This window comes from Myxine glutinosa, chromosome 9 (genome assembly GCF_964187855.1).
Source record: "Myxine glutinosa chromosome 9, kmMyxGlut1.1, whole genome shotgun sequence".
Classification (NCBI taxonomy): domain Eukaryota; kingdom Metazoa; phylum Chordata; class Myxini; order Myxiniformes; family Myxinidae; genus Myxine; species Myxine glutinosa.
In genome coordinates, this window is record NC_136269.1 from 71019105 (window position 1) to 71046569 (window position 27465).

At 44.7% G+C, this 27465-nt stretch overlaps 1 protein-coding gene across 1 annotated transcript in view; it reads left to right on the top strand.

The window, feature by feature from the left end:
* LOC137435322 (coagulation factor X-like) overlaps nucleotides 1-26364 on the top strand; it is a 90642-nt gene extending 64278 nt beyond the window's left edge. Inside the window, exons 9-10 of the mRNA XM_068129009.2 lie at nucleotides 9792-9920; nucleotides 25800-26364. Of these exons, the coding sequence (XP_067985110.2) occupies nucleotides 9792-9920; nucleotides 25800-25973 (303 nt within the window). The 3' untranslated portion in view covers nucleotides 25974-26364. The remainder of the gene's footprint in view (nucleotides 1-9791; nucleotides 9921-25799) is intronic.
* Nucleotides 26365-27465: the final 1101 nt, after the last annotated feature.

The following is a 27465-nucleotide window of genomic DNA, read 5'->3' on the forward strand; positions in this document are numbered from 1 at the left end:
AAAAATTTCTAATGTTCAAAAATTATGTCTATATATATATATATATATATATATATATATATATATATATATATATATATACACACACATATATATATATATATATATATATATATATATATATGTGTATATATATATATATACATACATACACATTACATGGCCAAAAGTAGGTGGACACCCAAACATCACTCCTGTATGTGCTCATCGAACATCTCATTCCAAAATCATGGGCATTAATATGGAGTTGGTCCCCCCCCCTTTGCTGCTATAACAGCCTCCACTCTTCTGGGAAGGCTTTCCACTAGATGTAGGAACATTGCTGTGGGGATTTGCTTCCATTCAGCCACAAGAGCATTAATGAGGTCGGGCACTGATGTTGGGCGATTAGGCCTGGCTCGCAATTGGCGTTCCAATTCATCCCAAAGGTGTTCCATGGGGTTGAGGTCAGGGATCTGTGCAGGCCAGTCAAGTTCTTCCACACCGATCTCGACAAACCATTTCTGTATGGACTTCGCTTTGTGCACGGGGGCAATGTCATGCTGAAACAGGAAAGGGCCTTCCCCAAACTGTTGCCACAAAGTTGGAAGCACACAATCGTCTAGAATGTCATTGTATGCGGTAGCGTTAAGATTTCCCTTCACTGGAACTAAGGGGCCTATTCCGAACCATGAAAAATAGACCCAGACCATTATTCCTCCTCCACCAAACTTTACAGTTGGCACTATGCATTTGGGCAGGTAGCATTCTCCTGGCATCCGCTAAACTCAGATTTGTCCGTCGGACTGCCAGATGGTGAAGCATGATTCATCACTCCAGAGAACGCATTTCCACTGCTCCAGATTCCAATGGCGACGAGCTTTACACCACTCCAGCCGACGCTTGGCATTGCTCCTGTTGAGCTTAGGCGTGTGTACGGCTGCTCTGCCATGGAAACCCATTTCATGAAGCTCCCGACGAACAGTTATTGTGCTGACGTTGCTTCCAAGGCATTTTGGAACTCGGTAGTGAGTGTTGCAACCGAGGACAGACGATTTTTACGTGCTACATGCTTCAGCACTCAGCGGTCCCATTCTGTGAGCTTGTGTGGCCTACAACTTCACGGCTGAGCTGTTGTTACTCCTAGACGTTTCCACTTCACAATAAAAGCACTTACAGTTGACCGGGGCAGCTCGAGCAGGGCAGAAATTTGATGAACTGACTTGTTGGAAAGGTGGCATCCTATGACGGTGCCACATTGAAATTCATTGAGCTCTTCAGTGCGGCCCATTCTACTGCCAATGATTGTCTATGGAGATTGCATGGCTGTATGCTTGATTGTATGTACTTGTCAGCAATGGGTGTGGCTGAAATAGCTGAATCCACTAATTAGAAGGGGTGTCCGCATACTTTTGGCCATGTAGTGAATATATATATATATATATAAATCGATATATATAAAACACAGTTTGTGTGTGTGTGTGTGTGTGTGTGTAATGTTACCGATAGACTCCTAAACGGAGAGGCTCACGTGCTTGATATTTGGCATAGACATGGCCATTGAGCCTGGGAAGAACATGGCCGACCTAAAAAAAATTATTTCATAATATTTTTTGACCATATTTTTACCTCAGCGCATTTCAGCGAGGAATATTATGCACGGAATCTGAGGCGGTGGCAGAGCAGCGCGCTGATTCGCTCAGAGCGATCACGTGATGTTCCTTGCCGCCATAAACTCAGTTACGCGTTCGCACGTATTTCAGAGCAAAAAGCGATTGCGTTTTTTCACATTTCAGCGAGGAACATTGCCATTCACACCACATAGGTTTTTTTTTTTCTTTCATCTTTACGAGATCCATATTTTTTATTCATATTTACCTCAGCGCATTTCAGCGAGGAATATTATACACGGAATCTGAGCAGGTGGCAGAGCAGCGCGCTGATTCGCTCAGAGCGATCACGTGATGTTCCTTGCCGCCATAAACTCACAGTTACGCGTTCGCACGTAATTCACACGTTCAAAACAAACGAGATCCGCGAAGCGAGTTGGTCGAGTCGTGCTAACCAAGATGGCGACACGGCGGCTTCACTTTTCACGGAGTATGAGCGTTCTATATATTTTCAATTCAGTGCGCCCGACTCGCTCACGTACTTGATTTGTGGCATAGACATGGCCATTGGGCCTTCACGGTGTAATTTGTGCGAGGCTTTTGTCCGAGTGAGCTTGAGTCGAGAGGGCGAATGTACGGGTTGGGAATGTACGGGTCTCCCTTCCCCCACCCGGCAACGCCGGTACTGGAGGGCGTCACAGGATCGGTGAGTCTCCAAAATCCACTTCGTGCTGTTGCGAAGATGCAGGACGATGTCGCGATTGTTGTGCTGCTCTCCGACCATGAGAACTGCAACGTCATTGTTGACTGGCCCTCCCCTTCCCTCCCCTCCCCCTCCCTCAAGTAGGCATTTCTTATAACTGTCTACCAGTCTCTGACATCGACTGGGAGAAATTTTTGCCCACTCCTCTATGCAGAATTCTTTCAGCTGTGCGATGTTTGAGGGGTTTCTTGCATGCACAGCTCGTTTCAAATCCTCCCACAACATCTCGATGGGATTTAGATCCAGGCTTTGACTTGGCCATTCCAGAACGCTCCATTTCTTTCTCTTCAACCATTCCTTGGTGGATTTACTGGTATGTTTAGAGTCATTGTCATGTTGCAAAGGTCCACCTTCGGTTGAGCTTCAACTTTCCGACAGATGGCCTCACATTATCCTCAAGCACCCTCTGGTACAATGAAGAATTCATAGTGGATTCTATGATGGTGAGCTGCCCAGGCCCTGATGCAGCAAAGCTGCCCCAAACCATAATATTTCCACCACCATGCTTTACAGTTGAGTTCATCACATACTGAACCCTCCGGCATCCGTCGTCTGTCGTCCGTTAACTTTTCGAAGTTAACACTCCAGCGTCCACAAATATCAACCGATTCTGATCAAACTTGACATGCAGCATCCTTACCCCAAGGACCAGGTTGTTATTACATTTCAGCCAGATCCGTTGAAAAATGGCGGACTTAGGCGACCATTTTGTTTTTGGTCATGAAAACGACGTTAACACTCTAGCGTCCACAAATATTAACAGATTTTGATCAAACTTAGAATGTTTAACCCTTACCACACAGGGTCGGTTGCTATTGCATTCCAACCCGATCCGTCACAAAATGGCCGCCATAGGCCGCCATATTGTTTTCAGCTCCGAAACGACGTTAAGACTAACGTCCACAAATATTTATTGATTTTGATCAAACTTGGTGTGTAAGGTTCTTACCACACAAGGTAGGTTGCTATCGCATGTCAACCCGATCTGTCACAAAATGGCCACCTACACAACTCTATTTCTGTAACATTGTATCAATTGTAAAACAGGGACAAGTATAAGGATACAAGGACCTTAAAATTATTACACAAGGTTGTTGGCTTTTCATTTAAGTCAAATCTAGTACAGACAACTGCCCTACTTTAAAGTTGCCAGTCAGTTCAGTTGAGTTCTGCTTCCCTGGAAGCTCTAATTTTGATAGCGTTCATCTTTGATAGACTCTTGAACAAAAAAAAAGAAGCTTTGTCTACATTGTTGAGGATTCACTCTGAATGGAATGTGTCCCGGCTTTGTGTGATAAGATACGTTTTTGCCAAACAATTCAGCCCGTGTAGCGTCTTGTGATGTCCTTTGGGGGAACAGGTAAGGATAATAAGGTGAGGTGTAACATCACAGCCATATAATATATTTATCACACTTGGCTATTTTTCCCAAACATCTATATATCCACCGATTTATTCTGCAGATATATATAACAGCTTATCCAATGTCCTCATAAACTGATCTGAAACATCCACATTTCTCGAACAGACATAGTTCAACATGCTAACTAACCTGTCTACACAAGTCTTGTCTTATTACTTCCTTTATCTTCATTCTATTCTCCCTTAATTTGACTCTAAACTTCTATTTCAACAAAAACAAGTTCATCTTTGCATCACAATACATACTTGTACCAACTTTGGTCAGAATCTCATCACTGGTTCACAAGTTAGTGATGTACAAATATGTACAACAAGTATCTGGAAGTAACAATTTTTTTCACCTCTGACCTCTTGACCCCATAATCGAATTGGTTAATCTTTGCATCATCATACATATACTTAAAATTGTACCAAGTTTGACTTGGTTCCCTTCAGCCATTCTTAAGTTAATACAGCAACGAAAACCTATCACAAACGGACGCATGGACCAAAAAAATCCCTCTGGAGACTTCGTCAGCGGAGGCATAAAGATTCTAATATTCGCATCCAGATTTTTACCAACATCCAATCAATTTGACCTGTCACACACCCAACCTGTCCACAATGTTTCATCCGAATCTGTACATAACCTTTTGAGATACCCTGATCACAGGCAAAATTGTGTGAATACATAACCTCCGTCCACCTTAGGTGGCGGAGTTTCAAATGGCACATGACCTTTGACCTGATGAACCCCAAATCAAGCCAGTTCTTCTTTGTATTACAGTTCATATTTGTGCCAAGTTTGGTCAAAATCCCTTCAGTGGTTCACATTTTATTGTGGCAACAAAAACCTGATAAGGACGGACGGACCGAAAACAGAATGTTCTGGCCTTTGGTTGAGCTGGCATAAACAACAAACAAACTAGATTGGCACTCGGTAAAGCGGGTACCTCTGCCAAACTGAAGAGTTTATGTTTTGTATCCCACTGACAGGCCGGATCTGGATTCAGACCTGAACCAAAATCGAATTGGCTTGTTCTTTTCGTCTAACCAACTCATCCACCGAGTTTTGTCATAACTCGTCCACAACTTTTTGAGGTATCGTTCTGTATATCGTTTTTGGCCCGAATCTCTCAATGGAGAAGACTCACTTTAAAAAATTCTTAGGATCCGGATCCGGATCAGGATCTTCACCAAAATCCAATCAATTCGTCCATTCACACACCTAAACATGTCCACCAAATTTCGTCCGAATCCGTCCACAACTGAGATATCCTACTCACAGACAAACAAACAGACAGACAGACAAACCAGGTGGAAAACATTACCTCCGTCCACCTTCAGTGGCAGAGATAATTATACTTGCATCTACTTTGCCTTTGCAGCCTGGTGTCGGCTTAGCGGTTAGGGTGCCGGCCTGGGATCCTCGGATCCTGGGTTTGAATCCCGGTCGATCGCTGAATTAACACCAGGGGGGTTGACTCAGCCTGTCATCCTTCCGAGGTCGGCAAATTGAGTACCAGTTCACTGGTAATTCCCTGTGTGTCGCAAGAGGCGACTAACAGGGTTGGCGGTAGGAAGGGCATCCGGCCATAAAACATTGCTTCAAAAAGGTGACCACGGTGCCCAAAAAAGGCCAACCCCTGCTCTGTGGGGAAAAATGGCCTCTAAAGGTGGTTCTACTTTGTCTCGGCATACATGGACTGCATTCTATTTACTAGCGACGGTACCTGCCCTACGGGTGGGGCTTCAATTGGGAGGCCCAAATGAAAAGGCAAAATATCAGAAATTGAAGGCTTTTATTTTATTTTAAACGATTTATACAAAAATCCGTTAAATCATATCACACGCAAGTCATCAAAATCTAAACAGTATTTGTAGAATTTCAATAAAAGCCACATCACTTTTCATATCGGTAAATATTATTCCATCGTGTTTGGAAAAACTGGAAAATTGGGGGAAAAAAATTGGAAAAACAATATAGCCTATTTTACTCCAGGGCGTCCCGGGATTACTCACCCAAAATTTTGTTGCGATCGGTTCAGCCGTTTTTGCGGTACCTGGGAACAGACGGACGGACAGATAGACATTTGGTGAATTATAGTAAGATTATTTTATTTATTAAGAATGCATGAGTTTGGTGGGGGGGGGGGGTTGTTGGGGGGAGAAGCTTGTGGGTTGGAAGGGGATGGGAGGAGCTTGTGGGCTGGTTGGAGAACCTAAATTGAAGATTCAAATAGAGAAAAAGAATGGTGATAGAAGAGAGAGAGAAGAAGGTAGTACCATAGTGGAATGTGGAATAAGTGGGGAAAGAATGAAAACAAGCGTTACGCCTCAGTCCCCCTCGTTGAAGTGATGTGAGATGACAAAGTGGAAGACGCAAGGCGGCCATCTTGGATTTTGACGTGGCGACCGAATTTTCAATAGCGTTCTTCCTTATGCCGAGATACACCCACACACCAGATTAGAAGTTGGTACTTCGCTTATTTTTGAAGATATTCCGCTCACAAGGTTCAGACATACATGGCGGCGGCCATCTTGGATTTTGACGTGGCGACCCAATTTTCAATAGCGTTCTTCCTTATGCCTAGATACATCCACACACCAGATTAGAAGTTGGTACTTCGCTTATTTTTCAAGATATTCCGCTCACAAGGCTCAGGCATACATGGCGTCAGACATACATGGCGGCGGCCATATTGGATTTTGACGTGGGTTGCACCCACACACCAAATTAGAATTCGGTCCTTCGCTTACGCACGCACGCACGGATGCACGCACACCCGCACGCACGGACGCACGCACACCCGCACGCACGCACACACGCACGGACGGGAAAACCATAGTCCCCCTTTCGCTCCGCTGTGCGACGGGGGACAATAAGTTTGAGAGAGACAGGAGTAAGCGGAGGGAATTTCATGGGATTATATGAACCATTATTTTGGGGACAGAATGTCAGAGGGGAATAAAAGATTTCACCATGCTTCAATAAATAAATGGTCCCTAAAAGCTAAATCCCTTTAAACATCTACAACAAAAACCCAGCACGTATTTATTTTCTCATTTTTACTCACAGATAAGACCTGACAACAAGAGAAACATTATTGGTGCTCCAAAGCAGCTAACAGAAATCTACGGCCTTTCAGTCTCACGACGCCATTTTGCCGGGCTAAGTTTTATTACGGATGGAAAAATAACAGATCAGCAATGTTTACCTACAGGCTACATCATGCCAACATAGTCAACTTTGGTGAATGTCCGAGTTGCAGAAGCGACATCGACAAATTCGACGGCAGACACTGCCCTATCGCTAAAACAAGAGGCCGCGGCCTAATTCAAAAAGGTTACATGCGTGTGTGTCGCCAAAGTGTCTAAACTCCTAAAGTTTAGGACTTCAATCGGCATCGATTCGTTTCTAGGATGTACCGTGTTGCCTTTGTGTCCCAGGCATGAACAAAATCAGCCCGAGGCAGGGTGCTAATAGAAAACGACCCGATTGCGTTTAATCGGCTCCTAAATGTTGAACATCGTTAGCAAGATGGCCGATGGTAGGCCTACTTACGACTGTGCTGGTAATATTATTCATGTCAGGCATTCAAGAAGTCTTCCACGAAGAACGACCAACTTTACTCGGACACAGCTTCGGGAAATGTACGATCGATGGGTTTGTGTGCAACAAAAGTTTGCACACCTCAATTCCGACGACCCCGGTCTTCACACTTTTGCATCTAATGGATCTCTCGCTGGATCCCAAATGGCAAAGATACCACGGTTGTTGCCCGCAGTGTTAAATCCTATCACTGCTAGGATAGTCACTGCATGTTTTAAAATCTCCACAAGGCCACATCTCTGCCAAACCGCCCTTTGATCACAGTTTCCTATTTCCTTCTGAGGCCTAATTTGCCTAATTAGCCTGAAGCCTCTCGTGTGCTATCAGCTTAATGAGGCCCGTCCTCATGTCCAGCTCTTGCTTTTTCTTTTGCTTGCATCGGTCAAAGTGGCTCAGGGTTTTTATGATCGTTGGATACGAAGTCACAAAGGGTACAACTGAAAACTAAACGAACTTAACTGCATTTGCTTAACTAGGGCATGCCCGTACTATATCTATATCTAAAATTATATCCCCCCCCCTCTATTTACATGAAATGGTTTGGTCCAAAGCGAACGGCTTGCGAGTACGGTGACAATCCCCCCCCTCTATTTACATGAAATGGTTTGGTCCAAAGCGAACGGCTTGCGGAGTTTGGTAAAGAAATCGCCATAGCGTGCCCAAACGCGCAGGAAAGCGAAAGAATCGCAAATTAGTTTTTATTAGTTTTAAAACATAGTTTAACGCCAACATAGCGCCAACATAGTTGTGAAATAAATGAATACGCTCTCAAATGTGCCGTCCGAGGCAGAGTCTGTTCGCCACGTTCGGCACACGTGATAGCTCGCTGCTCTCTGATTGGTTGAATCGTTTTTTGGACATAGCTCGGTAACTACTTGTCCGATTAATTTCAAACCTTGAAAAGGCACATCCTCGGGTCCCCAGCAATATACCTGGCAAGTTGCAAGTATATCGGACCCGTTGTTGTCGAGAAACAGCGGTCACAGACAAACAAACAAACACACACACAGACACACAGACACACACACACACACACACACAGAGATTACTGGAATTATAGATAGACTAGGGCATGCCCGTACTATATATATATCTAAAATTAGATCCCCCCCCTCTATTTACATGAAATGGTTTGGTCCAAAGCGAACGGCTTGCGAGTACGGTGACAATCCCCCCCCTCTATTTACATGAAATGGTTTGGTCCAAAGCGAACGGCTTGCGAGTACGGTGACAATCCCCCCCCCTCTATTTATATGAAATGGTTTGGTCCAAAGCGAACGGCTTGCGGAGTTTGGTAAAGAAATCGCCATAGCGTGCACAAAGGCGCAGGAAAGCGAAAGAATGGCAAATTAGTTTTAATTAGTTTTAAAACATAGTTTAACGCCAACATAGTTTGCCAACGTGAAATAAATGAATACGCTCTCAAATGTGCCGTCCGAGGCAGAGTCTGTTCGGCACGTTCGGCACACGTGATAGCTCGCTGCTCTCTGATTGGTTGAATCGTTTTTTGGACATAGCTCGGTAACTACTTGTCCGATTAATATGAAACCTTGAAAAGGCACATCCTCGGGTCCCCAGCAATATACCTGGCAAGTTTCAAGTATACACAAAGAATTAAGTTAAGCACCCCCCCCCCCGTTTTTTTACAACCTCGCACATTACAAGTTTGTTGTCGTCAAAACAGTGTAATATACCCATGATATTGCTATATTTTCTGGAGAAGTGATATTATGGTCACATAAAAACATAACAATCATGCCGTTTTCAATATTTTATTCTGAATAATTTACGGTGAAATTTTTTGGGAATTTTAGGCATATTTGCACCTCAATTTAAGTATGGAGCTATAGGTCCATCACGGACAGTGTGGATGACGTTTATGTTTTCTAACGTACAGTCATTGTTCTGAGAAGACCTCTAGCGATCTTTGCGTCAATAACGTGTGTAGGACCCACGTGATCGGATCACTGACTCAACCCTACGTCTCATAGACCCTGTGTATCTGCATTTCATCAATGGATAATTGCTAATGTCATACCAATCATTATTTGATCTCACATACCTTAGAATATATGCCAATGTATACATATACACAAAGAATATATATTAGGGGGGTGCTTACCTTAATTCGTTGTGGAGGGGTGCTTAACTTAATTCTTTGTGTATATATCGGACCCGTGGTTGTCGAGAAACAGCGGTCACAGACAAACAAACAAACACACACACAGACACACAGACACACAGACACACAGACACACACACACACACACACACACACACACACACACACACACACACACACACAGAGATTGCTGGAATTATAGATAGATGAAGGTGAGAGAACGGCTCACAGATCACGTGGAGATGTCGGGCAAGATGAAGCAAGATGGGCGAGACATGATGTGCCATCTTTTCCTGTGCCCAGTCCATCGAGCTGAAGAGAACGCGGGTCCCCATGGTGGACATTGTACGCTGTAAGGAGTCCAGCAGGCAGCACATCACAAAGAACATGTTCTGCGCCGGCTATGCCGATGCCTCCACAGACTCCTGCCAGGTGAGTCCCGGATGTTTTTGCTCAAATCAAAGCAGTAATCACATCTGGTTTGGTAATGTATGTTGCAACGTTTCAGCCGACATACAATTGCAGCTCTCCTGCTGTTTCTTATCTCCCAAGGCAAAGCAATTCCAACACAGGAACATCGTACCTGCTTTTAGGATTCAAAATGGTATTCCAAGGAGAAATGTACCGAGGATTATGGGTAATATTGGTACCCGCTACCCTCTTTCGATCTGTCTTCACCTGGGTGACAGTTTACATTTTATTAATCGACAATTCCTGAATTTTAATACACAATATGTATTGGGATAGGTAGAAACTCGAACGCCACTCAGTAGAGCGCATACTCCCGCCGTGGGTCAAGTTGGAATAGGACGATTTCACAAAAGTTTGAGGGAGTAGTTCAGTGACAACACAAGACCGACACTGCACAGATATATATTTAGAATATGTAGAAGATAATGTGAAAAAAAACAAGGCAATTTCACTTACATTTTCGGATTGAGCGTTCAATTCCATACAGGTGAGTGTATTTTGAGGCATGTGTGACTTCAAATAAAATTGTAAGCCAGAAAAAACGTTCGTTTCATTCCTTAGGGATACAACATGTAAACCTGGCCCAAACGTGAAAACAAAACCCGCTCATTTTAAGTCGTACAAGCTAATGCGACCACTCATTCTTCTGGGAAGAATCCCGTGCACATGCTGGTCACAATTATAACTCACCTAAGTCTTTATAAGTTCATCAAATACTGACACCGCCATTGACATTCGCTGAGGTAAATGTTGATATCTCTTCTGAGGTTTAAAAAAAACAACGTTTTAAAGCATTATACGTATCAAACGAAACATTTTATGAAAAGTGGAAACCTAATACACACTTTGTTGGTTTTAAAATGACAGAATATGTCTTTATTAGAAAAAAAACCAACAACCTTGAAGACGACGCTGCTAACAAAATACACCGCTCTAACGCAAAACCACGAGTTTAAACTACATTTACAACAAATATGAAAACTATTTTCATATCACAATGTTAAATATAGAATATATAGAAGATAATGTTTAAAAAAAAAAGAGCCCTATCTTCCAATGGTAAACAATCCTTCAAAAAATTCCTGGATCCGAAATAATATCCTGAGCTTCACCAAAAACTAATCAATTCTTCCGTATCCCAAGGGCAATCATCCCACCAACTTTCATCCAAATCCATTCAGAACTTTTCCAGATATCTTGTTCACAAACACACACACACACACACACACACACACACACACACACACACACACGGACGGACACGATCGAATGCATTACTCCCTGGCGGGAGTAAAAACAGTGTCAATGCCCTCATGCCATTAGAGAACACAAACATGTGATGCATGCAAGGGGACGTGGGGGAAAATTGAGAAAAGTAGAATTGAGAAAAGGGGAGATGAGAAGGGAGGACAGTAGGATATATAAAATGTGGAGGAGAGAAGAGTAATGGTAGGAGATGTGGTTATAAGAGGGAAAAGAAGGGGCTGAAATCCCACCATTTTCCATATTAAATACATACATGATCTCATACTTGCTACGAGGCATTCCTCTGTAATAGCAAGCAACGTTTCACCCAAAACTAAACCCGTGACTTCTGGGATGGCAGACCAGTGGCTAGGAAGGTGAAGCAAAACGTTTCTGTGTAAACGATTACCTAAAACAATTGCCTTTCCACGATTTCACTTCACCTGCCAAGCCACAACACCATCACGAGTGAAAATCCATTGCGCAAATCGGTGGATCAGTCATCTGAGACTTTCACACACAATGTTGGATGCTTGGACCTTTAAAACGTCCCGTATTAGGTCCACTTGGATTTTAAACTGCATGAGGGTAAAGGTGAGTGGGTGTGGGTCAGCACTCGTGCCATATTTGCATAAGAGGTCACAGCACACAGTTAAAGGCAGAACTGCATCGTAGTTGTGCACAGGGAGTGGTAGCGAGAAAGAGAGAAGAGGAAGGTTGTGGTCACAATGCTCTCAGAAATGAATACCGAGCTAAAACAATGATATGTATAGATGTTGAGCAAGCTGCTCATGCAAGTACGTACTATGGAGAAACATACAGTGCATTCAGAAAGTATTCAGACCCCTTCACTTTTTACACATTTTGTTATGTTGCAGCCTTATGCTGAAATCGTTTAAATTCATTTTTTCCCTCATCAATCTACACTCAATACCCCATAATGACAAAGAGAAAACAGGATTTTAGAAAGTTTTGCAAATTTATTAAAAAGAAAAAACTGAAATATCACATTGACATAAGTATTCATACCCTTTGCTATGGCACTTCAAATTTAGCTCAGGTGCCTCCCATTTCTCTTGATCATCTTTGAGATGTTTCTACACCTTGATTGGAGTACACCTGTGGTAAATTCAATTGATTGGACATGATTTGGAAAGGCACACACCTGTCTATACAAGGTCTCACAGCTGACAATGCATATCAGAGAAAAAACCAAGCCATGACGTCGAAGGAACTGCCTGCAGAGTTCAGAGACAGGATTGTGTCGAGACACAGATCTGGGGAAGCCTACAAAAAAATCTCTGCTGCATTGAAGGTTCCCAAGAGCACAGTGGCCTCCATAATTCTTAAATGGAAGAAGTTTGGAACAACCAGGACTCTTCCTAGAGCTGGCCGCCCGGCCAAACTGAGCAATCGGGGGAGAAGGGCCTTGGTAAGAGAGGTGACCAAGAACCCGATGGTCACTCTGGTTGAGCTCCAGAGATCCTGTGTGGAGATGGGAGAAACTTCCAGAAGGACAACCATCACTGCAACACTCCACCGATCTGGACTTTATGGCAGAGTGGCTAGACAATACTTTCTGAATGCACTGTGTATGCAGATAGATCCAGCTGCATGGCATTTTAGCTCAATAAATTGGGAATGAAGAGTAGTGGGTGTGGAGTGAGAGTGGAAGGGAGAGTGGAGGGGAGAGTGGCATTGCGACAGATAAAATTCATGACTACAAAAACAAACAAACTCGAACGGCACTCAGTAGATAACATACCTCCGCCAGGTGAACAGTTTACGTTTTGTATCTCAGAGTAGACCAGAAAATCACAATACAGAATCACATTTAATCAAAATCATCCGTCCACAACTTTTTTTGAGATATCCTGCTGTATATCGTTTTTGCCCCTTTCTCCCAATGGTGAAGAATCGCTTTAGAAATTCTACAAGCCGGATCCGGATTTTCACCAAAATTGACATGATTCTTCCTTGTCACACACACAACCTCTCCACCAAGTTTCGTCCAAATCCGTCCACAACTTTTTGAGATATCCTGCTATGTATCGTTTTTGGCCCTATCTCCCAATGGTGAAGAATTAAAAAATTCGAGTAGCCGGATCCGAATCCGGATCTTCACCAAAATCTAATCATTTCCTCCATTTCGGCATCACATATGCTACCTCTCTGCCAAATTCCGTCCGAATTTATGCACAACTTTTTGAGATATCTTGTTCACAAAAAACAAACAAACAAACAAGAAATATGTCGTGCATAGCACGATACTTGCGAAATCCCTAAAATAAGTTCTTGGCCTATGATGACCTCAAAAATAATTGGTGGTTGAATTCAGTGACCTGTTATGCAAATCCTCCTAAAATTTCAAGTCAATCAGATGAAAATGGAGGATTTTTAGAAATTTGGCCGATGTTGACCTTTTGGCCGATGTTGACCTCAAAAATACTGGGTCGTTGAATTTAGTGACCAGACATGCAAATCCTCTTAAAATTTCAAGTTAATCAGATAAATATTCAGAATTTTAGAAATTTGGCCTATGTTGACATCAAAATACTTGGTGGTTGAATTTAGTGACCAGATATGCAAATCCTCTTAAGATTTCAAGTTAATCGGATGAAAATTGAGGATTTTGGAAATTTGACATAGTTGGTGGCGTTTGGCCTACGTTGACCTATTGACCTTTTGACCCAGAAAACAATAGGCTTCTTGCTTATGACCAACTCTACCATTTGTTGAAGTTTCTTGTAGATCGGTTGAAAATTGTGACCTGTCGGCAACTGACATACAGACAGACAGATAGTGCAGCAGATAAACACAAAAATTGTGCATTTTATGAGAAAAGCATGAAATTTTTAACATAGTTAGTGCATACCATAAGGTTTATTTTCAGATGTGGAGGGAAGTCAGATTTGACCTCTGAGAACCGTGAGAGGTCAAATCCAAAATGGCCGCCAGTCCACCGAGTCTAATGTTCAAACGCGCTTAATTTTGGAACCAAGTAGTGTAGAAAAACATTATAGGTGTCATTTCCAACTAAATTGGGGATGCCCAGAGGTGAATGATGCTTTCAATGAACTCCTAGGCATGCCAAATGAGGTCAGTGAAGGCTCAATGTTACTGCTAGAGCGATTTGTGGTGCTGATGTACGATAGAACCAGTGATGTGAATGATGCCAGGAAACAGCTCTTCACACAGAAGTGTAGAACTCTAGAGAACATTCCTCCAACCCAGGCAACACTCAAGCAGCACATCAAGTGCACTTGCTACCAGGCCAACTGTTGTAACCAGGCATTGGTCATGGATCCAGAGATGTCAGACCCACCTGACTGGGGCTGGACAAAGGAGACAACTGGGTGGCAGCCTCTTTGGACCACTCTTCCTGAAGCATCAAAATCGTGCCATGAATTGATCGACTGCGGCTGCAAGAAAGGGTGCACTGGACGCTGCAAGTGTGACAAAGCTGTATTCAAGTGCACTGCACTGTGCTTCTGTTCTGGAGACTGTTAGATTTAGATCATTACCAATTTTCATCATTGCACTTGATTTAATGTAAGCTTTGGTGGACATACTTGGTTAACTACAGTTATTTTTTCAGAGGTTATTGCATCATTCCCTGCAGTGTAAACACTTTTTTTCATCATTTCTGGTCTTTGGGTGTTCTGTACCTATCCCTGTAGCTGAAAAAATAAAATTTTAAAAGTTCAAATGAACTTTTTCCAATAGCAGTTCCAACTGCAATATCATAAAAATAGATATTTAACGTAATTTGACCTTGACCGTGACCTAAATGCATGTCCTTGAGTTCTGGCGATCTCAAAAGTATCACCAAATGAATGGGCATCACCAATTTCGTTGGAAATGACACCTACAAGTGCGTTTGAACATTAGACTCGGTGGACTGGCGGCCATTTTGGATTTGACCTCTCACGGTCCTCAGAGGTCAAATCTGACTTCCCTCCACATCTGAAAATAAACCTTATGGTATATACTGACTATGCTAGAAATTTCATGCTTTTCTCAAAAAATGCACAATTTGTTAAAATATGAGAGCTTATCCGCTGTACAACGCTGTACAATCCGGACAGAACAATGCACAAGACCAACCAATATACTTGAAAAATCTTCGATTTTCGCAAGTAACACACAGACAGATAAACAGGGATAAAAATATGACCTTCATCCACCTTTGGTGCCGGAGGTAAAAAAAACAACAACAACAACAAAAAAACATATATATATAATTACTATAAAAATTACAAAATGGCATTGGGGCCTATATAATGTTGTTTTACTTTTGTCCTAAAATAACTGAAACAGCGGAAAGAATTCAAAGCGGATCAACACAAGGCTCGGCAAGAAGGGGATTTCTATAAAGTGTTCAAGAAATGCTGAAGGATTTAAAATTTTTTGTGCTTGTGCATGGTATGGAAGAGGGAGGGTGCGTGGGAGATGATGGGAAGTATACAAGTGCCCTTTTAAAATCAAGAGCCATTGATTCCATTTTTGTCATCATAGCCCACAAACCTCCTATTTTCCCAAACCTATTTAATTCCCTTTCCCCCACCAAGATAAAGTGTTACCCGAATGTCACCCAAGGCCATCTGGGATGAAACCAGCCATTTGCTGTTTCGATTTTTGTTGTCTCACCCACACAACACTCCTCTTAGTCAATCGTTCTTTTCAATGACACAACCCACTGTTTCCACCGTAAAATGTCCTTCAAGTACAATACAACTCACTTTCTTTCACACACGCTCTGATGCTGATGAAGAGAGGTCGACAGAAACTGGAGGGTGGAATTATCCCTCCCCAAATTCCTTTCCCAACCAATTAAAAAAAAAAAGTGTAGTGGATGGGGAAAAAGTTTGTTTTTAATCCACTTTTAGTGCCGCACTACAAGCAAATTCAAAACAATGAGGCCACTGGGAAATGAACAGGCAGCTGAACAAAAGGTGAGTGGTAAAAATGTTTCGAACGTTTTCGGTGCGGTAGAAAGCTGAAATTTTACAGACTGATACAACTCAAAGCCAATATCCCAAGGAAAAAAATAATCACAAAAATGTCCAAGAATAAAAAATATCTGTGAATAAAAGTAAGCTGGTGCAGCCTTAGTCTGCTCACTGCAGATCACGTGACCCAAAACAATGGAGCTTACACGAGAACTGGTTGCTAGGCAATGTCCGCACACGCCTCTTGTTTTATAAATCTTTCCGTATTTACATTAAAATTACTATAGCTGTAAACTTTTAAAAGAGCTCATTGTAATCACTAATTCTTGATTTATTTGAGTTATTTAGCGGTTTGCAGAATGCAAGCACAATCTGCTTCATCAAATATATAAAGGTATCTCACAATTCACATCAAATGTATAAAGCTTATATTTATTATGAGCGAGATACCTGTACTACACAAGGGTGGAAGCACAAAATCAAAAAAAAGTTTTAAGAAATTTTTATGAAAACTCCCAGCCAATTTAAGGCATGTGCCGAGAGCCCAAAAGCTGCACAGAAAATTTGGTGGGGCTTGCCCCAAAACCATGGGTGTGCCATTTTGATTCATACAGCTGCATGAACAAGTAAATGTATTTTATTTGCCAGATGTTGGACGCCCCATTATATGAACTTTTGTAGAGCATTACTTGGTTCCTCCTAAGAACACAAGGGTAGTCCAGCATTGCACACGATATTTTTTTGAGTGTCCCTTCTTTTCTATTGTTTGGCATTTTCTACAAGCTGTGGAATGTCCCTTCTTTTCTTTACTTTGCCACATGTTACATACCCTTATATAAAGGGGCCTTTTCTATGTCCCTGGAATTTTTCACGAGAACATAAATGCCATTCTAACATGATGCTCCTACAGACAAATATGCTGGCAAGCAAGGGTGGAAACGTTAAACGTTATATGTATGGAAACCCCATAATCATAATTGTATTGAGAAATTTATGAAACCTCCCACCCACCCGAGGACACCCACTGGGATCCCAAAAGTATCCACAGAAAGTTGGTGGGGCTAGCCCAAAATCTGAGGGAGTAGTTCAGGGATGGACAGACAGACAGACAGACATACACTCACTCCTGCTTTATAATATAGACTAGTGGGGTCACCCGTGGGAATCCCACGGGCATGGACGTGTGTGACATTTTGACATATTGAGTGAGACGCTGCACATTCAATTTTACAAAATGGTTACTGGCAATTCATCAGATCCAGAAATGGTGTAATGAACACAATTTATTTATTTCACATAATATGTGACCCCTCACTCCTCTCCACCTGACACTCTCCTCTCTCCACCCTCACGCCTCTCCAATCCCACTCCTCACACTCTGCTCCAATACCTCCTCACATACCTCTCCAATACCTCCTCACACTCCACTCCAATACCTCCTCACAATCCTCTCCAATCCCTCACATTACTCTCCAATCCCTCACACTCCTCTCCAATCCCTCACACTCCTCTCCAATCCCTCACACTCCTCTCCAATCCCTCATACCCCCCTCCAATCGCACCTCACTCACCTCTCCAATCGCTCCTCACTCGCCTCTCCAATCGCTCCTCACTCTCCTCTCCAATCGGCCCTCACTCTCCAACCCCTCGCTCCTCTCCAACCGCTAGCCCCTCTCCAACCCCTCACACTCCTCTCCAATCCCTCATACTCCTCTCCAACCCCTCACACTCCTCTCCAATACCTCCTCACACTCCTCTCCAATACCTCCTCACACTCCTCTCCAATACCTCCTCACACTCCTCTCCAATCGCGCCTCACTCGCCTCTCCAATCGCTCCTCACTCTCCTCTCCAATCGCTCCTCACTCTCCTCGCCAATCGGCCCTCACTCTCCAACACCTCACTCCTCTCCAACCTCACTCTCCTCTCCAATCGCTCCTCACTCTCCTCGCCAATCGGCCCTCACTCTCCAACCCCTCGCTCCTCTCCAATCCCTCGCTCCTCTCAAACCCCTCCCTCCTCTCCAACCCCTCGCTCCTCTCCAACCCCTAGCTACTCACTCTCCAACCCCTCACTCCTCTCCAACCCCTCGCTCCTCTCTAACCCCTCACTCCTCTCCAACCCCTCGCTCCTCTCCAACCCCTTGCTCCTCACTCTCTAACCCCTAGCTCTTCTCCAACTCCTCACTCCTCTCCAACTCCTCGCTCCTCTCCAACCCCGCGCTCCTCTCCAACCCCTCGCTCCTCTCCAATCCCTCACTCTTCTCCAACCCCTCACCCTGTCCAACCCCTAGCTCCTCACTCTCCAACCCCTAGCTCTTCTCCAACCCCTCACCCTCTCCAACCCCTAGCTCCTCACTCTCAAACCACTAGCCCCTCTCCAACCCCTCACACTCCTCTCCAATTCCCTCCTCACACTCCTCTCCAATCCCGTACACTCCTCTCCAACCCCTCACACTTCTCTCCAATACCTCCTCACACTCCTCTCCAATACCTCGTCACACTCCCTTCCAATCGCACCTCACTCCCCTCTCCAATCGCTCCTCACTGCCCTCTAAAATCGCTCCTCACTCGCCTCTTCAATCGCCCCTCACTCACCTCTCCAATCGCTCCTCACTCGCCTCTCCAATTCCCCCTCACTCACCTCTCCAATCGCTCCTCACTCACCTCTCCAATAGCTCCTCACTCTCCTCTCCAATCGGCTCTCACTCTCCAACTCCTCGCTCCTCTCCAACCCCTAGCTCCTCTCCAACCCCTCGCTCCTCTCCAACCCCTAGCTCCTCTCCAACCCCTCGCTCCTCCCCAACCCCTAGCTCCTCTCCAATACCTCCTCACACTCCTCTCCAATACCTCCTCTCCAATCGCACCTCACTCCCCTCTCCAATCGCCCCTCACTCCTCTCTCCAATCGCTCCTCACTCGCCTCTTCAATCGCCCCTCACTCGCCTCTCCAATCGCTCCTCACTCGCCTCTCCAATCGCTCCTCACTCACCTCTCCAATCGCTCCTCACTCACCTCTCCAATCATTCCTCACTCGCCTCTCCAACCCCCCGCTCCTCTCCAACCCCTGCTCACTCTCCAACCCCTCGCTCCTCTCCAACCCCTCACTCCTCTCCAACCCCCCGCTCCTCTCCAACCCCTGCTCCTCCCCAACACCTCGCTCCTCTCCAACCCCTAGCGCCTCTCCAACCCCTCGCTCCTTACCAACCCCTCGCTCCTCTCCAACCCCTAGCTCCTCTCCAACCCCTCGCTCCTCTCCAACCCCTCGCTCCTCTCCAACCCCCGCTACTCTCCAACCCCAGCTCCTCTCCAACCCCTCCCTCCTCTCCAACCCGTCGCTCCTCTCCAACCCCCGCTCCTCTCCAACTCCTCACTCCTCTCCAACTCCTCACTCATCTCCAACCCCTCGCTGGAATGAATGCCAGTTTAAACAGGATTACCTTTACTTCCGTATAATAATGATGAATGAAATAATAACGAAGAAATATCTGTCGGCAATTTCCCGTCTGTGGCGATACGTGAACGAAGCTATGCCCCTCTCTCCACATTATTGTGACGACGTATAAATTAAATATTTAATCGTGACGATTGTCATCAAATGGAAAAGTCCGCCACAAATTTTTAATATATCTCGCCATTTTCCCGTCTGTTACTTTAGGCGGTGTATGACCGACCATGCCGCGATTTAAAAAAAATATATCTCAGCAATTTCCCGTGTGTGCGTCAATGTTCTCAATTATTTCTGACACCGAGTCTAAAACCATCGATAAAAATTAAATCAGATGGTGAATTTGAGATAAAATCGTGAGGGTGACTCAATGAATGGGCTTTATTTTACAGGCCTTTGAGAAATCATTTCGTTCTATAAACAGAAGCTTTCATGGGATTCTCTTTCCGGTTTTTTTCAACCGAGTCAAAAACTATGTTAGCGACTGTTAAAAATGAAATGATATATCGAATTAGAGTTGAAATAAACCTGTGTGAGAGAGAAAGACAGCATGGGCCTAACTAAACAGGCCTCAAAGCTATTCGAGTTAATAAAATGGTGGATATTTGTTTACATGAAGCCTCTCCAAGAATGGGGGGAGCTACTCTGCAAACGGAGTAAGCCACACCCCCAGACAGACAGACATACAGACAGAATCACCTTCGCCTATTATAATATAGACTAGTGGGGCACTCGTGGGAAACCCACGGGCATAGATGTGTATGACATTTGGACATTTTGAGTTAGAAGCGGCATGTAGAGTTTTTCAAAACGGTTACTGGAAACTCGTCAGACCCAGAAATTATGTAATCTACACAATTTATTTACTTCACATAATATGTCAATGTATGTCTATTCCCATGGGAAATACAGTTTTTAATGTGCATTGAGATATTATCAACCACAAACCGTCGTCATCTGTTCGCTTCCGGATTTGGGAGCAAGGTCCGTGTCGATCGCATTTCAAAATCATAATTGTATTGAGGAATTTCTGAAACCTCCTACCTACCTTACGACACCCGCTGGGACCTCAAAAGATTCCACAGAAGGTTATTATATTTCCTTGTAGTAAAATATCCAACTGTAATGGTTACTAAATGCTGTACCTCCCCCCCCCCCCCCCCCCATCATGTGACCAGATCCTCAGCTCTAATCGGTGGACGTTTGCGAGGGACACACATACATACATACATACAAACGCACACACACACACACACACACATACACACACACACACACACACACACACACACACACACACACACACACACACACACACACAGCGGACGGACGGACAGACAAACGCTGTTCCAGACGGCATTGCCCTAAGGGCTATGCCTTAAAAATATAATCAGACGATGGTTCGATCCCCAACTTCAGTTTTCAGTCACTGTATTTTTACCAAGTATAATAAATATTTAATTTCCTATTGGGGAATCGTCCCCTCCCTCATCTCCATCTCCCCACTCCTCTCCACTTCCTCAATCCTCTTCACCTCCTCACTCCTCTTCTCTCACTGCTCTCCACTCTCTACCTCATTACTCCTCTCCACCTCCTCACTCCTCTCCACCTCCTCACTCCTCTCCACCTCCTCACTCATCATGGTGACATTACACAAATTCGGTGTTGCCACCAGCTTCGTCTGAACCAATGAAGTGACATCTTGCAGCCCACCAATGGCAGAGCACACAAGGGGGACCCTGTGATGGCACCATGCCACTCTCTTTGGACGAAGAGTGCGGACGGCAAAGAGGGATTTGCAGCCGGAACATGAACTGCTGGCACATTCAATTTGACATTCATTTTGCACCCATGACCTGAACCTGAGCAAAATACCTGAGTACCTGAACCTAAGCACAAATACCTGAGTACCTGAACCTGAGTACCCCAAGCACAAATACAAAATTTGGTGGAGTTCAGCTCGGCCGTTTTGGATCCTTCAATAATGCTTCAACAGGCAATAAGGAGCAATATCATTAGTAGTCGATGAAGTACTCAATCCAAGCACCATGTGCCACCCCTCTGGATGACGGACTCGGCTGAGAACGGGAGCTGGTATGTGTCTGATTTCCCATCTGATGGTATTTTTCAACAACTGCAGTGTGTTTGTGTGGTTCTGTGTGTGTGTGTGTGTGTGTGTGTGTGTGTGTGTGTGTGTGTGTGTGTGTGTGTGTGTGGTTGTATGTGTATGTGTGTGTTGTTCTGGTTCTGGAAGAGGCTTCAAAAATGGAAGAGGAAGAGGCTTCAAAAACAAATATCCACCATTTTGGTTACACGCATAGCTTTGAGGCCCTTTTGTTGGGCCTGCGGTGTCTTGCTCTCTTTCACAGTTTTATTTCAACTCAAATTCGATATCTCATTTCATTTTTCACAGTCGCTAACATAGTTTTAGACTCGGTTGAAAAAAAACGGGAATAAAATCCGATGCAAGTTTCCGTTTATAGAACGAAATGCATTTTCGAAGACCTGTAAAATAAAACCCATTCATTGAGTCACCCTCACGATTTTATCTCGAATTAACCATCTGATTTCATTTTTATCAATGGTTTTAGACTCGGTTTCAGCAATATTTGAAAAAATAAATGCACACACGGGAAAATGCCGAGATATATATGAAAATTGCCCAACATCATACAGACGGCAAAATATCGACATATATTAAAAATTCGCTTTTTCTTTTCCGTTAAGATATATTACTTTTCCGTTTGATGACAGTCGTCACAAAAACGTCAACAATGATGCCCATGTAGCGGTTACCTTATTCACATGTCGCAGTTACCTTATTCGCATGTAGCGGTTACCTTATTCGCATGTAGCAGTTACCTTATTCGCATGTCACGGTTACCTTATTCACATGTCGCGGTTACCTTATTTGGTCATAATCCACGTGCACAGGCCTGTGGGGCTTTTGGTTGTGTGGACGTGACGTACGCGCGGTTGTTGGAGCCCCGCCCTCCGAAGAGGGCTTTGGCTTTATAAAAGCTGTACGAGTTCCGTTCGCGATATCAGTGCGGAGTATTTCTGTTCGAATAAACGAGCTTCGAACCCTACAAAATAGCCTCGTATTCTCATCTTCCGCAACTCCTAAACTGGTGACCCCGGCTGCCGCCGAACGGATTCGGGGGCTGCAAACAAACACGGCAATCGCAGTTTCCATCGACCTGCCGGAGTTTTGCGAACGTTTTCGGGGCTCGGCTCCTCCTCTGCGACCAGAGGGGCGAGCCTGCTACAGGATCCTCCGAGGAACGCAGCTACGAGACGTGGGTGGCACTGCTGCTGATCTCCTGCGCACACACTGATGTTGGCAGCACGGCTGCTTCGTCACCTTCGCGCGCACAGCTGCTCGTAACTTCGCGCGCACTGCGCGTGGCACCTCCTCTGCGAACAGAGGGGTGCGCCTTCTCCAGGATCATCTGACGAGACGTGGGTGGCACTGCTGCTCATCTCCTGCGCGTGCACTGACCCGGGCGGCACGGCTGCTCTTCAACTTCGCACGCACTGACCCAGGCAGCACGGCTGCTCGTCGACTTCGCACGCACTGCGCGCGACACCTCCTCTGTGAACAGAGGGGTGCGCTTCCTCCAGGATCCTCCGATGGGATGCGGGTGGCACTGCTGCTCGTAACTTTGCGCACACTGAGTGCGACACCTCCTCTGCGAACAGAGGGGTGCGCCTTCTCCAGGATCCTCCGATGGGATGCGGGTGGCACTGCTGCTCTTAACTTCGCGCACACAGGCCGAGTACTGCTGCTCGTAGCCTTCGCGCGCACTACGGCCAAGCACCTCCTCTGCGACCAGAGCGGTGAGCCTTCTCCAACGAGCACTGCTCGTCACCTTCGCGCAACTACACACTACAACTACAACTCGGGAAAACTCTACAACTAAGCTACAGCTCGCGTGTAGAAAGCTGCAACTCGCGCAACTACTACTCCTACTCTGCATCCTCGGGAGGCCCGCGAGGAACCTCGGCAGCCTCCCTCGAGGCCTTGACCAGCCCCTCGGTTGGCTCAACCCCTTTTTACGCGCACCGAGGCCGAGCAATGCTCGAGCCTTCTCGGCACTGCCGAGCGCACCCACAAACTGCAACCTCGGGAGGCCCGCGAGGAACCTCGGCGGAGGCCCGCGAGGAACCTCGGCAGCCTCCCCCGAGGCCTTGACCAGCCCCTCGGTCGGCTCAACCCCACGGCGGCGTTTTTTCACGCGGACCGAGGCCGAGCACTGCTCAAGCCTTCTCGGCACTGCCGAGCGTGCCCGCGAACTACATGCACGCCCGTGCAAGTGCATTCTGGGGGGGGGGGGGGGGGGGCGCATGTAGCGGTTACATTATTCACGTCGCGGTTACCTTATTCGCATGTAGCGGTTACCTTATTCGGATGTCGTGGTTACCTTATTCGCATGTCGTGGTTACCTCATTTGCATGTAGCGGTTACCTTATTTGCATGTAGCGGTTACCTTATTTGGTCATAATCCACGTGCACGGGCCTGTGGGGCTTTTGGTTGTGTGGACGTGACGTACGCACGGTTGTTGGAGCAATGCCCTCCGAAGAGGATTTTGGCTTTATAAAAGCTGTACGAGTTCCGTTCGCGATATCAGTGCGGAGTATTTCTGTTTGAATAAACGAGCTCCGAACCCTACGAAATGGCCTCGTCTTCTGCAACTCCTAAACCGACATATATTTATTCGTTCTTTTTTCATTCAACATTATTATCCGGAAGTAAAGGTTCACGTGTTCATTTCACGTGTGCAAAAACAAACTCCATTTCACGTGTGCATAGACGTGTAATTCACATATGTAAAATAAATAAATTAACAGACGCGAAATTGCTGAGAGATATTTCGTTCAGAGCGATTATACACCACCCAAAGGAAAAATTTCACCGAGAAACCGAGTGAATTCACCGAGAGAATTCCATCGAATTTCACCGTTTCAGGAAATTACCGAGAATATTTCTTTGTTTTTATTGTATTAGTTATGTGCACGTACACTTTAAACATGTATATACATGTGGGATGTGTGTAGGTGTACATGTCTGTGTGTGTGTATGTATGTATGTATGTATGTGTGTGTGTGTGTGTGTGTGTGTGTGTGTGTGTGTGTGTGTGTTGTTTTCGTAGGCTTTAGCTTTGAGCGACTCCCGTACGTAGTCAGGAAAAAACAGGTCCGGAGAGTAGGGAGGCCATGGGGTCTCCTTGTGTCGAGAAAAATTTGAACCTCCTCCTCATATTTATTTTGGCCTCGTGCTGTAGTAACCACATCTTGTGCGGGTACAGTTTCAGATCGTCATGTATGATTCTGTCAATGGTCATGTGAGAAGTTCCTACCAGCTGTGAAAGTCGGCATGTCGACCTTTTCAAAGAAGCTTCTCTTCGACTCTGCCTTGTCGGGTGTTCTCACTGATGGTTTTCAACCCTTGTCTTTTAATTTGGTATTTGATACTTCCTGTGTATCTAAACTTTTGAACCTAAATTTGATGTTTTTGTATTGTGGAATTCTTGCATTTGGCTGGACCCTATAAAACTGCCATGGTGTAGAAACATATGACTACGGCATAACAAACGTATCCATAATGAGCATCTGCTGGAGCACAGATACAATGTTCAACATGGTTGAAGCTTCTATGGAAATAGAAAACCTTTAAACCTTGTAAGGAGGAGACCTGAAAATAAAGGAGAGGGTCACGTTAATGAAATTATGACAGCTGTTTGAAAAGTTGCACATCATTTGGGACCACCCTTGTACAAGGGATGAGACATACAGATCCACAGAATTGTCCTAACTTGGTATGGATAGCCCTATTATTCTCTTGTTGTTCTTAGCTTTTAAACAGGATTGCTATGTGCTCAATAATAGAGTTAAAAATTGAGACAGCACAGGCTGAGATGACCTGATCGATCGTTGCACTGACAGCAACATTAGACCATATTGCTACGGCTTCTCACTCTGCAGACGATTACTTTAGCTCTTTTCTTGTGCCGAGAGAATGAGGTGCCCACACTTTTACACAAACAAGGGAAGAGTTCAACGATTTTTTGAAAAAACAAACAAAAAAAATTGTATGTGACACAAAATGTGTTTAATTTGTTGTAGAGATAACGCTAATCAGTGCTCACGCGCACAGGATTTGGTGGAAATTTGCCCTGTTTGTGTGCGATTTGCAGGGAGACAGCGGTGGGCCACACGTTACAAAGTTTCGTGATACATGGTTCTTAACTGGGATTGTGAGCTGGGGAGAGGGCTGTGCCAAGCCTGGAAAATACGGCATCTACACAAACCTCTCCAACTTCCTCAAATGGGTCACAGCCGTAATGCGAAAGGTGGACACCTCGCAATGACACCTCACAATGTTCATAAGGAACGGCAACGGTGTGGAGAGGCCTAGCCTGCCTGCATCATATCTGGACTTCAATTCCTGGCCAGGTGAGAAGGGAAGAATGAGAAGTATGGAAAGAATGAAACAAGAGGAGTTCCCTTGGCAATCATCACTGCTTGGAAACTGCTTGGAAAAAAGTATATTTTCTGCAGCCAAAGCAGCAGCAGCGAGAGCAAAAGTTAATTAATTTTGTATTGCAGTTCAAACAATTGAAATACTGTAACCCCCAATTTTCACAACATATGCATACTGTGCTGATGGCTTTGTTATTCATGGAATATATATATATATATATATATGATGTATAGGTTTTGATCTCAGCCAGAAAAGTGAAATAAACACCACAAAGCTGATGCAGGTTGTTGTCCGCAGTACTTTGCTTGGACAATGTGAGTATGAATCCAAGGAAGCCTGTATGGAATGACGAACACGACACAACGACGTATTGTAACAAATGGTTTTGCTACACTCGTAATTGCCACAAAGTAGCTCTTACACGAGCCTCGATCTTGTATACAAAAAAAGAAGAAAAAAAAGTAATATATTTGTAACTTCCAAAACTCAGGCCAAAAGCCAAGTTCTGACCTTTCACAAACGTATTACTGTGTCCCGTAATGTCAACGAACATCAAAAATCCTGCTGATCTCAGGTTTATTTTCTTGTCAAAAATTGCAGGAAAAGTATGGGTTCGTTATTCCAAAACAATCTGAAATTATAAAGTCCGACATATAGGGCCAATATAGTGCTAGGTTTATAGCTGCCTCGTCCAATGTTGTCATTACTAGAACCTACATGTGAAGCACCCACAAACAGATGTCCCACTCCAAACATAACATTGAGTTTGAATCAGCGCTTGCCTTGTACGAGTGCTTGGCCTTCCAAGGGGACTTAGAGGCCATTATTTTGCTCTCCGAGGACACACAGGTGATCCCGGGGGAGGAGGCCGTTTCACAGCACCACTTGGTTATCTGCGACATAATGGTGAAAGGTGCGAGGAGAGCTCGGCGGGTGAAGTACCAACTGAGAATGAAGGTGTGGAGGTTGAAAGAGGTGACAGTGAGGGAGGCATTAAAAGAGAGGCTGAGTATGGTAGAGGATGATGTGGTTGAGCTTGAAAGTGGTTGGATGTCAATGAAAGATAGTCTGTTGGGAGCTGTTGGTGAGGTATGTAGATGGACAAAATGACCACCGAGGCACTCGGAAACATGGTGGTGGGATGATGAAGTTGGAAAGAAGATTGAAGAGAAGAGGAAGAAGTTCAAGGAGTGGCAGAAGGCGAAGGATACGGGAGCAGAAAAAGCAGAGCATGGAAGTTATAAGGCAGCCAAGAAGGCTGCAAAGAAAGAGGTAGCAAAGGCACAGGAGGCATGTAGGAAAATGTTCGGAGAACGCTTGGATTTGGAAGAGGGTCAGAGAGCGGTATTCAGGATTGCAAAGCAGATAGCAAAAGAGAG